Source organism: Chanos chanos, chromosome 5 (assembly GCF_902362185.1).
Source record: "Chanos chanos chromosome 5, fChaCha1.1, whole genome shotgun sequence".
Classification (NCBI taxonomy): Eukaryota; Metazoa; Chordata; class Actinopteri; order Gonorynchiformes; family Chanidae; genus Chanos; species Chanos chanos.
The window spans coordinates 36,488,369-36,503,020 of record NC_044499.1 but is presented as its reverse complement, the minus strand read 5'-3'; the positions used below and the strand labels follow the sequence as shown (position 1 = coordinate 36,503,020).

Here is a 14,652-nt window from a genome sequence, read left to right as displayed (position 1 = left end):
ACAGTATTGGAGCAGTTTGGGATTCTGGGCTTTGTCTAATAATGGATGGAATTCAGTTAATCTCAAGAGGCTTAAAATCATTTCCCCTGGACTGAAAAGGGTTGAGCAAACTATCTTCTAAGGTAGAGAGGCAACATATTTCACGTGGGTATTTTCCCACTTGTTAACCGCTCAGTGTACAAATGCTGCTATTAAACATAAACTAATGTAGAAATCTAATTGACATCACGCATCTTTGGGCCATTTATCATGAAGTCCAACACTTTTGCATGAAAACATGATGTCAAACAGTTGAATACTCAGGGACTTTTTTGTCCCTGTAATCTGAGTGGGTATTTAGCCTGCATGTTCCCATGTTCAGCATTCGCTCCGTTTCAGTGCATCCAGAGTTCACCGACGGCTCACAGCTACATTCTGAGCTTGTTCAAAAGGGAATTTAACAACCATTTCACATCAGCATAAATTTAAAAAAAGGTTTCTCGAAGCACACAATTACTGCCAACTAGTGGCCATTGATTGCACATTACAAGGACGCAGAAGATCATGATCGTAAACACTTAATACCAAAGAATTTTAACGTTTTTCCAGACTGCTGTGTTATAAAAAAGAATTTGGTAACTCCATTAAGACCATGCAGTCCAACCAAATACATATCAGTGTGCGACTTAAGACCATTTAAGTAGTCCATTCCCTTACAAAAATAAATTAGAACAGTTCTCAACATACACACGTGTCTAATTCAGGAAATTTTACTGTTTTTCTATTAATCAGCCACAACACATTTAAGCATACTCTGCTAATTAACATGTTCATCTCTGCCATTCACTTCCTCTGACTGAGCATTGTTTGGGAGTTTTGTTTTGAGCAGAACCTGTTTGAGGCTGAACATCTAGCTTAATGTGTGAGCGTTCAGTTTTAATGTCAGTTATGTCCATTAGCCAGTCAGTCACCTCTGGTCTTTAGACCAGCCCTGCGTGACCCATACTCTGATGTATTTCAGATGTAACAAGGGTAGGAACCTGTCAGTGTCACAGCTCCAGTGCTACTTCCATGACAGTATCTAATACGCATTTGGAAAGCTTGAGATCATACAAAAATTTTATTATAAAAACGGCATTCTACATGGTGTTGAAACAAAATGTTGAGCATTTGAATGAAAAAAAAAAATGCAAACACATACTACAAAAAATCCTAGTCTACATTTTGCATCATTGTTCAAGCTGGTCTTGGGTAAAACAGGCTATTTACATATCTGTACATGAATTCATGAAACAATAGAGAATATGGTAAAATCCACACACATTCACACAGCCAAATAAGTATTACTGTCTAAAAGAGCCAGCACTGGAACACACAAACACGCTCTCTAGTCGTCGTCATCGTCTTCCTCATCTTCATCATCATCGTCCTCTTCATCCTCATCGTCGTCATCATCATCCTGGTCTTCTGCCTCTGCGCCCTGAAGTTTTTTTGTGGTGCCAGTAGGTCTGCCCGGCCCCCTCTTGGCAGCTCCGCCCCCAGCCCCGCCCCTGGCCCGATAAGTAGCCATATCCTAAGGAGCATCACACAACAGATTAATCAAACAGCCATCTAACCACACATACCAGAGTGGCAAAGAAGGACTACAGTGGTCTTAAGCTACAAGCTGGATGCCACACCCTATTGGCATCATCACTCTCATTCCATGGCTTGAACTAACATCATTCTGTTACCTTGTCATACTTCTCCCGCAGTTTTGCTGCTTTCTGCTCATAGGGTGCTCGGTCTTTGGTGCCTTTTTTTGACCACATCTCACCCAGTTTCTTAGCGGTTTCTCCAATGGACAAGTTCGGATTCTCACTCTTCACTGCTGGTCTATACTCTGAGCAGAAAATAAAGAAAGCTGACCTGGAGGGGTGAAAGCAAGAGAAAAAGAGAGAGAGATGTTAAACATGACTGAGAGCTTTTTTGCATGCACCCCTACTTCAACCTTTTGTGGTGTCTTTCTTAACAGGTTTGTACCCCTTCTGGAAAACAAACAATAAGCCTACACACACACAAAAAAAATCAATCGTGTCCACCCTAACAAACCTGGAACATAAACAGATGCATACTCTGGAAAGACCTTAGATCACAAGAGTAATGTGTTTTCTTAAAGGCTAACTTACGGAGGTCGTTTGGGGGCATTGGGATCCTTCTTTTTCTTCCCCTTCTTTCCCATGCCTTTGGGTGGAACATAGTTTTTCATCTCCCGGTCATATCGAGCCTTATCTACCTTGGCCTTGTCCTCAAACCTTCTCTTTTCTGTGTCTGCCAAGGCCTGTTGGAAAAACCAAATGCCTCGGGTTATACTAACGGAATTTACTAATACCATTACAACAATTAAATAAGAGCTGTGTAGCCAACCCCGCTGCATGTTATGCTGTCCATCTGTAATATAGAAAAGTCCTAAAGGGAACCAAAACGTGTTCACACACTCACCTTCCAACGCTCGGAGCACTTCTTGGAGAACACAGCGAAGTTTATCGGGATCTCTGGGTTTTTCAGCTTGTGTTCATCGCGGCAGCTCTGAACGAAAAATGCATAGGCGGACGTTTTGCCTTTCGGCTTGTTGACATCTCCCTTCACCATGGCTGTAGAACTAGAAATGATGCAAGTTTGTCATTCTGTGCCAATATACAACTAAAAGAAAAACCAATAAGACTTGGTGACTTAGACTTTACGCCGGCTGCATTCAACTTGTTGCTTCGCTTTTAAAGTGAAGTTACAAGTAGGACGGAGCGGCTAAGGTTAGTCAAACTTATTTAAATACTAAAATGTCTTTATCCATTCTCTTCGTCATTTTGTCTGAATTTGCAGACTTTCGATTTAGTTTTGCAAAATTGGAAACAACCAGCGTCCGGTTAGCCAGAACAATAGTCCCTCCATTTTCTTTCCCGCCTAATCCCCTGGTTAGCCTCCCCATCCCCCAGTCAGGTAGCTAAGCTAAATAACTAAAGTTAACTGAAAGTACAAAGTCTTGCCACAGAATAGCCCACGTGAAGGACAACCATAACACGTAGCTAGGAATATTCCGTTTCCACAGAGAACATTACATTACAGTGGTTTACAAAAATAAGTTACAAGTAAGCATTTCGAGATGTGTCACAAGCTACCCTTTAGTTAGTTAGTTGGCTGCAGAGATATAAACAGGATTATTTACGGGATCACGAGTTAACCTGCGCTCTAGTGATGAGCAGTGAACAAATACTTTGATCAAATGACACAGAAATACCTCTATTTACACTCTCACGTGAATTATCGTTACAACTGCATAGTATAAGCTCGACTCACCTCCTCCAGCCAACGACGTAAACTAAATTCTCGTGTCCCCAACCACCCACTATGTTTATGTTATACGCGGCGAAGCTTTGGGACACGCCTTTAATGATGCTTACTCCTGATTGGTTACACTCACTATCTGTAATGATTCAAATTCCAATGACCAGCTGCTTTCAGGGTGTCCATCAATTTTATTGGTCGAACATTTTCCCATAACGTTTTACTTGATTTCGAGATACTCCCAACATTTACTCAACAGTCCTATTTCTGGACAACGATGTTACTTCACACTGAAACAGCGATTAAACTTGTACCCGGGTGGATATTACACCAGATGGTCTTAAAAGTCGTTATTCTTTGCAATTATTAAACCGTTTATTGGTTTCTACTTTTGAAATAAAGTTTTCTGCTTTCGGAGATTAAATACGGCAGCGTTTGTTGTCAAATTATTTTGCTGTGCAGGGAAGGCAGAATACCTCCGCCTTCAGTGGGAAATGTGTTGCACCATGTGACCGGATGTTGTGATGTATTTTGTTGGATTTGAAGATTTTTGCGCGTCTCAGTATTACATTGGCAGCATGTGATCGTAAATGTGAGACTTACGCGTCCAGTGATATTGTTTCTGTGTCTTATGTACATCACTGAACATCTGGGAACATACATGTTCAGACAAGTTTGTCCGGTAGACACAAAACGCATACTTTTGCTACAAGAGTGGACTGTTAAGCCTAGGTCCGAACCTTGCTCTCAAGTTATGCCATCTGATTGCCGAAATGGATGCATTTCTCGAACATTTTAAGAAGCACAGTCGAGTGGTACGTTATGAGCTGTGTCTTGAATCTCTCTTCTTTCACGTCACCATCAATGCTAAAATCTTACCTTTTCTCACCTACTCTCTTCTCCTTTCCTCACACTTATTCATAGGAACGCAGCTGGCTTCGTGAGGTTTATTCGTCCGTTCGTGGCACACTATACCCGGTTGTCGGTGCTTCTTTGGGCCTGTCGGCTGAGCAGCTTGCTCTTGCAGTAGTTCGGACTATACAGCGAACCTGCAGCTTAACTAATCCGTCTCTCCCAGTGAGCTACAGGTAGTCTCAGTCCCCACTGTTTCTTAGTTCATATCAAGTTTGTTTGTGTGTGTGTGTAGAATATTCACGGGATGAATCATTGATGTGCTGATTTCATCCATAAAAAGCTTGATTTTCAAGTCTGGGGAAAGTTGTATCCCTTCAAAGTTGAATTATCAAAATGGGAAATGGGAACGGAATGGCAGAGAGTGGGAAGATTTCAGTTTTGTGGATTAAAATCTGAGTTTATGCCCCCCTCATTCTTCTCTCAGCTGTGTACGTGTTATGACACTGTTCTAGTCATGTATCTATCCCTGGTCTTCTGAATGCTTGCGTATTTTCTTTTTCAGGATGGTCTCTATCTCTGAGTTAGTTTCCAGACAGCGCACTCCTTGCTGTAGCAGCCTTACCTGGAGCACTAGGCAATACAGGGACTGGGCCAGTGAGGCAGAGCAAGTCCTACCCAGCCACAAGGCCCTGCCACGCACCAACCTTCTGCTGATTGGTTGCTTGTGTGCTGGAGGTGAATCAAGCCCTGCCCAAGAAGCAAGCCAATGTGATGGGCTGTGGAGAGTGAAGGATGAAAGCGGTACTGTGCACTGTGAGGTGAGAGAGAAGTTTGGGTTGTAATATTTGTTGAATGGAAGACCAATAAACACCAGCCTGTACAGAACAGATGTGATTCTGTTGGTACATTTGTTTTAAACAGTAGCATACAGCAGATAGACAGATAGTGCCCTTGTGCGTTAATTGTGTACATTTAATTTTGTTATATTTTAATGTAATACTGTGCTATCGTGAAATTTCCTGACTCTTTAATGAATAGCCAAATATTCTATCTATCTATCTATCTATTCATCTATCTATCTGTCTATCTATCTATCTATCTATCTATCTATCTATCTATCTATCTATCTATCTATCTATCTATCTATCTATCTATCTACCCTCTTACAGATTATTAATCCATCTCCTGACTGGGTGGGTGAACTCTTTCTCTTCCCCACTTGGAACTTCATTCCCCAAAATGCACCAGAGCGAGGAGTTGGAGTTGGGGGTAACTTAGAGCTGGTAGGCTCTCCTGTCTGTATTTTCCCAGATCAGACAACATTTGACCCTGGGGGTCCTTTGAATGAATTCTCTGGTGTAAGAGAGACAGCCAGACTGCTGCAGTTGAAGTGAGTAACACCACAGTATTGCCTGTGATTCTGCAGTGTTTGCAGAGCTTCTGTGTATGTGTAACCAGCATTAAGTCAGCAAGTATTTTTTGCAGTTGTCTCAAAAGTTAAAAATAATTGTCTCCCTGTTTCTAATAATAGAAGTAATGGTGCGCGTCTCTGCGTGAGTGGCAAGGTATGTGTACTGTGCCCTCTATTGGATATTGGTGGAAAAAGATTCTTTTGCTTCAGACTGCAGGAGGGCAATCACACTGTAGCAATTCTGGTTATGGTGAGTGAGAGTACATGTGTGTTTGAATTTCAGACATCAACTCTAAATGGATACACAGCGTAATTTTCTTACCGCTCTTTTATTCGCTCTCTCTCTCTGTCCGTTCTCTGTTTTTCTTCCGTAGGAGCCAGAATGTCTCTTGTGGAGGCAGTGTCTGTATGTGGGACACCGTGTGTGTGTGTCAGGGCTGCGTGTGTGTTCTCTTAAAGGATGGACGGGACACAGGATGTTGTGTGTCACCGCTCAGTCACGCCTCCACCTGACCTCAGGGTCCCAAGGCACGCTCTCTGCTGATCCAGTCGACACTCAAACAGAGACAGACTCACACGTTGCAGAGGCACTATCAGACTCGCACACAACTATCACACCCTCACAGTCGCCGACACACTCACACACACAGTCAGATCTGGAGGCAGAGGAACCCATGATCCAGGCAGAAGCTGGTCCATCAAACGCTGTCTCCACAGTGAGAGCCAAACAGTCCAAAATCATCAGCTACAAGGTGAGAGAGAGAGAGAGAACCCGAGTAGGTCAGTGTTTATTTCAAAATGAGATTAGCATTTATATTTGTCCTTTTTTTATATTAAATGGATACAATTCCAGTGAACTTGAACCATTGAACTCTAAAAGTATAATGCAAAGCTTCTGTAGGCACACATTAATAGATCATACGAATGAAAGCTGTAGAGCTTGTTTAGATACGCTGCCTGGGCAAAAAAAAAAGTCGCCTACTCTAATATTTCGTTGGACCGCCTTTAGCTTTGATTACGGCACACATTTGCCTTGGCATTGTCTCAACAACCTTATGCAGCGTCACAACATTTATTTCCATCCAGAGCTGCATTAATTTTTGTCCAAGATCTTGTTGACGACGGGAGAGTCAAACCACTCCGTGATGTCTTCCCCAGCACATCCCAAAGACTTTCACTGTGGTTAAGGTCAGGACTCTGTGGTGGCCAATTCATATGTGAAAATGATTCCTCATGCTCCCTGAACCACTCTCTCACAATTTGAGCCCAGTGAATCTTGGCATTGTTGTCCTGGAATATGTCCGTGCCATCAGGGAAGAAAAAATCTACTGATGGGATAACCTTATCATTCAGTACATTCAGGTTCTCAGCTGACTTCATTTTATTGCAACATAATGCTGCTGAGCGTAGACCTGACCAAACAAAGCAACTCCAGATCATAACACTGCCTCCAGAGGCTCCAAAGTCAAATGGCGATTTTTTTTTTTTTGCCAGGCAGTGTATATACATGTATATATCTACACAACCGTGACCCTCACCCTGACCCCGACCTTCACCATAACCTTCGCCAATCCAGACCCTGACAATGAACCTAATTCTAACATAAGATGTTGATTTATACCAGTTCTGCATCTATAATGATTAAATATTAATGCTTACCTAAGAATTTGGATACTTTAAGTTGACTTATGTAGCTGATGCAGACATACACAGAAATTATGTCCATGCAACATAAACTACAATCAGTAATACATTGAGGAATCACAATCATAGTGATTTGCATATAAGGTGACTATAAGTTTGTGCTTAAATATCAAATACAACAGTGTCTGCAGAGGCAGGATCTGCTGTGTCTATAAAAATATGATTTCATATGATCTTACTGCTGTGGTGACAGTTACTGTATCACCGTTTGGCAGGGAGTGGTCACCAGTGTGCTGAATGCAGAGGCGGGACTGTATGAGATTGACGGCAGGGTTGGCCTGTGCTTAGCCTTTCAGCCGGTCCAGAAGTGGGGAGGTGGCTTAAGGCCAGGGGTGGAGATTGAGGTGAATGTAATGGGATTTTGCTGCTGGTGGTGATCCTCCCAGTCTGATGAGTCAATTTTTTTTTTTTTAATTTGAACTCAAGATCTCTTACTCTTGTGACAAAGTTCTTTCGATGAGAGAAAAGCAGGATAGAGGATTGACTTGTAATTTGTATGAATGGTAATAATAAACTGGTAAAATATGTAATATAAACAATTAACTTTAGAGTACACATTAAAGGTTGTGACTGAATTCTTTCTCTCCCTCTCAGCTCCACAATGTCCACTTCCTGTATCGGCCATCCCCATTCACACTTCCCACAATGCTTTGTGCATGTCTTCGCTCCAGTGTGAGTGTCACTGCTTTCAGTCGTTTGGAGACAAAGGTCATGACACCACCTCAATCAAATGCTCCTTTGTTACACTGTCTATTGAGGAAGAACCTGGGTGTATCTGAGTACCTCTGGCTGTGCTACTGTCAAACAAGGCTCAAAGAGAGGTATGTGTATGTCTGTGTGTGTGTGTGTATGTGTGTTATGGGTTTTTCTATAATTTTCTATAAACGAAGGTAAATAGACAGTCCTCACAAATATAGAAAGATGTGATAGATTCTCTACTTGTGAGGACTGGCAGCAAGTCCTCATAAGTTTAGGCGTTTTTTTTAAAAAGATAATGTTATGATTGATAAAACAGTGTGAAAGTGTTGGGGTTTTTTGGTTATGAATAGGTTCTTATTCTTTACTTTTGGTAGAATGTAAGTCAGTAGTTGGTCATCACTAGTATGGCAAGTAAGGCAAGTGTGTATGTGCGTGTGTGCGTGTGCTTGCGTGTTGCTTTCAGATAGATGCTGAAGATATATGTGTATGAGTGTATATGTGTCTCTCCCCCACCTCTGCGTTAGGCTGTGCCCGCGTTGGGTGTCTGAAGAGCGTGTGTGTGTTGTGGCGGAGAGACTGTTGGACTATGTGTTGGAGGGCAGAGAGCAGAAGAGAGAGGAGAGAAGAGACATCTACAGAGAGATGCTGGAAGAGCCTCACTACTGCCCTGTAACTGAGGTAATACACACACACACACACACACACACACACACATATATATACACACAGACCTGTACCCTCACACATTACACTTATACATGTGGTACTGGTTTTGTTTATCACTTTCATTCGTTGCTTCGTCACACATACTTCTTCACACTGGGTATTATGACAGTATGATAAATGTTTTTAACTTTTTCTCTCTTTCTCTCTCTGACAGTATTATTTGGGTTGGCCTGACTGTGAGCTGATGTCTGTGAGAGAGTTGTGTGAGGACATGGAGAAAGAGTGTTGGTCGTCCCTCTCTCTCTCTGCACTGCTCCCTCCATCCGCGGCTCACATGACCGGGGCGGAGCTGAACCCGGCCCTGGCCTGGTCCGTACAGTCGGTCTCTCTGCTGGAGCGGGCCAAGCCCGTCATGCTGGTGGGAGTTCTACAGCTCAGTCCAACCAGAGCCACCGTGCAGCTACATGACCACACAGCCAGGGTTGACTGTGTCATCACACAAACGGGCCAATCAGGTTCTCAGTGTGCAATGGATAACACAGCCTGGTTAGGTAATGAACTAGCACGCTTTTGATCCCTGCACGTAGACTCCTCTGTTATTGTTATTTTATATGTGAGTTGATAGGTGTTTGGTTGTGTTTTGAACAGGCTGTTTGGTGTGTGTAAGGCATTGTACGTTAGTGATGGAAAGATTTCTGAGGACAGAGTTCCCCTCTTGGAAACACCTAAACCAGGAGGAGTACATAACTCACAAATATTGCAGGTAAAGAATGGCTTCAATCTCTCTCTCTCTCTCTCTCTCTGTATCTCTCTCTCTCTCTCTCTTTCTCTCTCTCTCTCTCTCTCTCTCTCTCTCTCTTTCTCTCTCTCTCTTTCTCTCTCTCTCTCTCTCACTCACACACACACACACACACACACACACACACATACTCACTCTCTCTTTCTCTCACACGCACTCACTCTCCCTCTCTCTCTCTCTCTCTCTTACACTCTCTCTCACGCTCATACACGCACACACGCACTAACTAACCACACTAAGTACTTTTATTTCCTCAGACTTTATATTCAGTTCTGTGTGGAGGACCTGCATATCCTTAGTCCTTCTGCAGCGATGATCAACTTCAGCAGGGAGAGAAAGAGCACTGGAGACAACCCAGCAGAGAATGACAGATGTACAGAGGCAGAGGGGGATCGAAGAAGTGAACACGGATACAAGGAACATGAGGAACATGAAAGAGCTGTTCGGGAGAGGAGAAATGTAGAAAAAGAAACGACTAGGAAGAGGACAGCGGGAAAGGAGGGTGGAGAAGGGACGGAGGAGCCATCCCAAACTGCACTAACGAAAAGACTGAGACAGGAGGAAGAGAAGACAGGAATGGAGGAGAGTGACAAAGAGGGAGCTTTTCAGCCTGATGACACCACAGGCAGATCAGACAGAAGACAGTCAAAGAGACCCTTGGGCAACAAGGCGACCACTCTGCCACAAAGCTCCTGTGTATCTCGGTTGTTCCGCCTGGAGGTGAAACAGGGCGTGGCATTCCGGAACACTCAGGCTTCTAAAGCAGCATCGGGGCTAACGTTAAGTTTTGTCGCCAAGGTAACATGTCTGGGAGAAGTCCAGCGATGGGAGAGAGACCCCAAAAATAGCAAAATGGAGGAGAGAGAGAGAGGAGTGGCAAACACGGTCAGTTAACCTTACCACTGTGAACCTTACCGCTGTTAACCTTGTTTTGTCAAACAATGCAGCCATCCCTGTCTCCTAAATCTGTGACTGCAGTAATGTTTGCTTCACTTTGAATTGCTTTAACTAAACCTCTCTACGTGTGTAACTTCACATAGGTTTGACTATGGGGATCTAATCTTCCATTTGACCGAAGCTCCAGTCTGTGTGGAGCTATGCATAGGTGATTACAGAGTAATGCTTAATAGTTTGTGCGTGTCTGTCACAGGTGGAATTCCAGTTTGTCGGATCGTCCGTCCGTTGGTTTCCTCTCTTACAACCTGGATCAGTGTACAGACTTGTTGCTCTACACACAGACGTGAGACCTGCACACACACTCCAGTGTACACATATTCAGCATTCTGTACACAGAGGATGTGAATATCAAGTTTTTACACATGTGTGAACAGACCAGTACAACTTTCTGTCTTCTGTCTCTCTCAGGATGTGGGTGTATTGAATTGGAGCCAATTACCAGAAAGGGGTGGAGTTACAGTTCTCTGTAACCCCTCCCTCCTGGTCCAGCCTCAATGGCGTATACACACTCTAACTGGCCCACTGCTGGCGGAAGCACCGTCACAGGTGAGAGAATAATGCAAACACACACACACACAAAGATACATAGAGTTGTTTCTAAATATCTGACTTGGTTCGTTTTCACTTACCATGAGTAGGCTGAGCCATTGAGGTTGATGTCTGTATCTGAAGTTCTCCATTGCAGGTAATTCAGCAGCACACAAGCACACACACTCGCATGGATATACATATACATATCACTGTATATAAACACCAACAGACTCAATACTAATATATGTCTGTCTGCACTGTCTGTTTTCCACCCAGTTCTCTTCCTGACATTGTATCTTTCCGTGGAGTCATATCTCAGCGAATCACATTACATGAGGAGAGGGGACAAACAACCAGTGTCCAATCACTGAACATGGACACAGGTCTGAGCCTCCCCCTAACCGAAGCATGTATAAATGTTTTAATATTTGTATTCATTGTGGGGTAACTGTTTTATATGTCGCTGTGTGTATTAGGTATGAGTGCGGAGCAGGGACTAAGAGTCCGTTTGACAATACAGGACTCTGAAACTCCAGGCCAGACGGTCCAGGTGTATGTTGATTTGTCCCACTGTCCTTATACACCTGGGCTTGTCGCCGGGGCAACCGTGTTCCTCCATGACGTGGAACGTAAAGTATCTCAGTGAGTCCTGCTGGAGTCCCTCTCGCTTGTTGATTTTAGTTTCCGTCTCTTCGGTTGGGATTCAGTAAAGTTATGGTGAAGTTACAGACTAATGATATTTCTGTACTTATAATCTTCCGGTGATTTTGAGATACATTTCTCTCTCTTTCTCTGTCTCTCTCATTCTCTGTGTGCGTGTGTGTGCGTGTGTGTGCGTGTGTGTGTGTGTTTGTGTTACAGGGTCAATAATGTGTACTGTAGGACCCTCCCCATCAGTTGTCTAACAGTCACAGGTCTTGGGTTAGTTACCTCTGGCTAAGTTAAGATCTTTGCAAATGTTCAGTTTTGTTCCTTCACATGTGGGTCTTGCAACAAAACTACATAGTCTACAGTTCACTCTACCACTTTTCAGAGGAAAGCAGGCTGCTTCATCCTTTTCAAAAATGATTTTTTCTTATCAAACATGTCTTTATTTTGCCGTCTTTTTCACACATTGGATAATCCGTTCCCCTCCGCAGACTGTGCAGACCCTGCCCACCTCCTCCCATGGTGCTGTTGGGTCAATGGATATCAGCAAAAGCACAGCATTGCGTTGTAGGTCAGGTCAAAGGTCACATAGTGTGTGTACTGCACCTGCGACTGCAGTGGGCTTGCTCTCTGTGTGGAAGTGTATTTAAACAGGTGGGAATAACACACACACACACACACATACCTAATAAATTTCTGTAAAAAAGTCATGGACCTTGATCAGTAGTAACGATCACAAACTGCATTCTCTAGTTTGAATGTGTGGAAATAATAACAACAACACATTCTGTGTGTGTGTGTGTGTGTGTGTGTGTGTGTGTGTCTCTGATACACTCGGTCACAAAATCTTGTCTCCTCTGTCAGGAAACCTAAGAGCTTATCTCTGTCCTGTTCAGTTAACCGTGTGTGTGTGTATATATGTGTGTGTGTGTGTGTGTGCGTGCGCGTCTTTGTGTCTGTCTGTGAATGTGTGTGTATGATTGTTGGGCTTTGGTGAAAATCAGTAACCTTACAGCACTGGCTTTTTCTCTCTGCTCTTTTATCTCCACAGACTGGGTGCACACGGACCTGCCCACCTTGTGACTCAACCAGCTCTGTCTTCCAGGCCGAGGCCAAGTCAGTGCGTGTGTTTGCGTTTGCGTGTGTGTTTGCGTTTGTGTGTGTTTGCGTTTGTGTGTGTGTTTGTGTTTGTGTGTGTGAGTGAGTGACTGAGTGCTATAGATGAATGTGTGGAGTTAGGGTTGCGTTTGATGTTTTTATGCACTTGTTACAAAACATTACAAATGTCTGTAGTTTTGATTATGTGTGAGCTGTAAATGCTAGAAATGAGCGTATGTGGTTAGTGTTGTGTTTGACTGCGTGCACGCGGGCGCGTGTGTGTATGTTTTAGGGCTGCCGTAGAGGACGGGAGCGGGGAAGCTCAGGTCTGGTTTTCGTCTCAGATGGTTGCTAAACTGCTCTTACTGGAGAAGTCAGAGTGGGAGGGGCTTCAGCGGCATGTCAGAGGGAAAGGTCATATACGAGTGTTTGCCCGCGGGAGAAGCATGGTAAGCCACCAGATGGAAAAGGCTTTGCAGTCATTTAACTTGCTCATAATTCAGAGCAGAGTTTGCAACGCTGCAGTAACATTGTATCTTTTATTTTCGTTATGAGTATTTTTAAAGCTAGATATTGTGGTGGTGTGTCTATGTCTCTTTGTGCGTTTAGGTCTGTGAAACAAACTCTGATGAGCCTCTTGTACAGTACCTTTGCTCTCTCTGTGCCAGTAATTTTGTCTGTCGCCAAATAATGCTGACTTGCCAACTACGCTCACACAAGCAAGGTAATACACAGTTGTACACACACACACACACACACACACACATGTCCCAGCTACACCCATATAAAAAACTGAGATGCTCTTTCTCTGAAACGCACACATAAACGCAGGTATACTGTTGAATGTTGTGATCATAGATTATTATATTATGTGTTACAGAGAAGGCCCAGCTAAGGAAGATGAGCAGAGGGGAGAGAGAATTCCTCACCAAGTTTCCTCACCCACTCCAACTCAACTGCATTGACATCACTGAAGAGACACACACGCACTATGAGAGACAATGATGAGATAGAAAGAATTTCATTTGGGGAAAAAAAGAGAGAGAGAGAGAGAGGACAGAGAGATAAAGACGGAAAGAGATAAAGGGCATATTTTGTGGAAGTTGATCAGAGTTTTCTTTTTTTTTTTTCTTCTTTTTTTTTTTGCACAGAAATGTTTTCCTTTTTTTTCTTTGTCGTTAAATTATAGTATAATATTAGTAGAATATTTTTGTTTAATGATTTTGCACATTGCAATGTCACTGTATTTTCACATTCTGTATTTGAATTTGTGAGTAATGAACGCTTAAGTTCTGTCGCGTTTTGTTTCAGTCATCCTCTGATTATGTGTGGAAGGGAAAAAGCAGTAACATTCTCACTCTGAAGAATACAACTGACTATACCCGATCAAAAGTGTCAGATTTTAGTAAACACATTTAATAAATGTCTTCTCCAAAAAAATGGTCCCAGAAACACTATTTTAGAAGCTACTCATTAGGCTGAGTTATAAAATTAGATTTTCTCTCAAATATCAACCAAGATTGTTTTCGTGAAACAGAATAGATTTAACTTAATAAACAAAAAAATACTAGCAGACAGTTTGCTAGTAGAAGCAGCTTAATTTAATAAGTTGTTCTGTCGTCAAAAAAAGTTATTAAACACCGTGAATGATATGCCTTTGCTTAGGGGGAGTGACTTAGAGCAGTGTGATGTAACTGCTTGTTTTGGTTGCACCATTTCATAGTTATTGGTGACATGTTTTCATTTTTCATTTTCAAATCAATTTTTCTCAATTTTCAGTCATTAACCTGGAAACCTATTTTAAGATTTTTGCTTTGTACACAAATCTTCCTTATGTTGTACTTATGTTTTTAAAAACAAGTTTTACATTTAATATACAACACATTTTTATAGTTCTGAACATTGACACTAAGACATCACGCACTAACACCAAAACTCCACAAATGAGTTGTGTATGGTCAAAATAAAACCCGCCCTTATAAAG

General features: G+C 42.6%; 2 protein-coding genes across 2 annotated transcripts; one reads left to right on the top strand and one right to left on the bottom strand.

Moving 5' to 3' along the window:
- Nucleotides 1–1,133: 1,133 nt before the first annotated feature.
- On the bottom strand, nt 1,134–3,370 carry hmgb2b (high mobility group box 2b). Its single transcript, XM_030773626.1, has 5 exons — nt 3,313–3,370; nt 2,461–2,620; nt 2,148–2,299; nt 1,713–1,887; nt 1,134–1,552 (listed from the first exon to the last, which is right to left on the bottom strand). Exons 2-5 carry the CDS (start codon nt 2,608–2,610, stop codon nt 1,367–1,369), a joined length of 663 nt encoding a protein of 220 aa, XP_030629486.1. The 5' UTR covers nt 2,611–2,620; nt 3,313–3,370; the 3' UTR covers nt 1,134–1,366.
- Nucleotides 2,609–13,673, top strand: ctc1 (CTS telomere maintenance complex component 1). Its single transcript, XM_030774953.1, has 24 exons — nt 2,609–2,635; nt 4,053–4,115; nt 4,225–4,388; nt 4,718–4,973; nt 5,325–5,545; nt 5,687–5,816; nt 5,941–6,318; nt 7,486–7,614; nt 7,865–8,091; nt 8,494–8,647; nt 8,850–9,186; nt 9,284–9,398; nt 9,692–10,319; nt 10,585–10,674; nt 10,800–10,937; nt 11,030–11,076; nt 11,199–11,305; nt 11,399–11,564; nt 11,784–11,843; nt 12,062–12,224; nt 12,622–12,686; nt 12,961–13,117; nt 13,278–13,392; nt 13,549–13,673. The coding sequence occupies exons 1-24, from the start codon at nt 2,609–2,611 to the stop codon at nt 13,671–13,673; spliced, it is 4,062 nt and encodes a 1,353-aa protein (XP_030630813.1).
- Nucleotides 13,674–14,652: the final 979 nt, after the last annotated feature.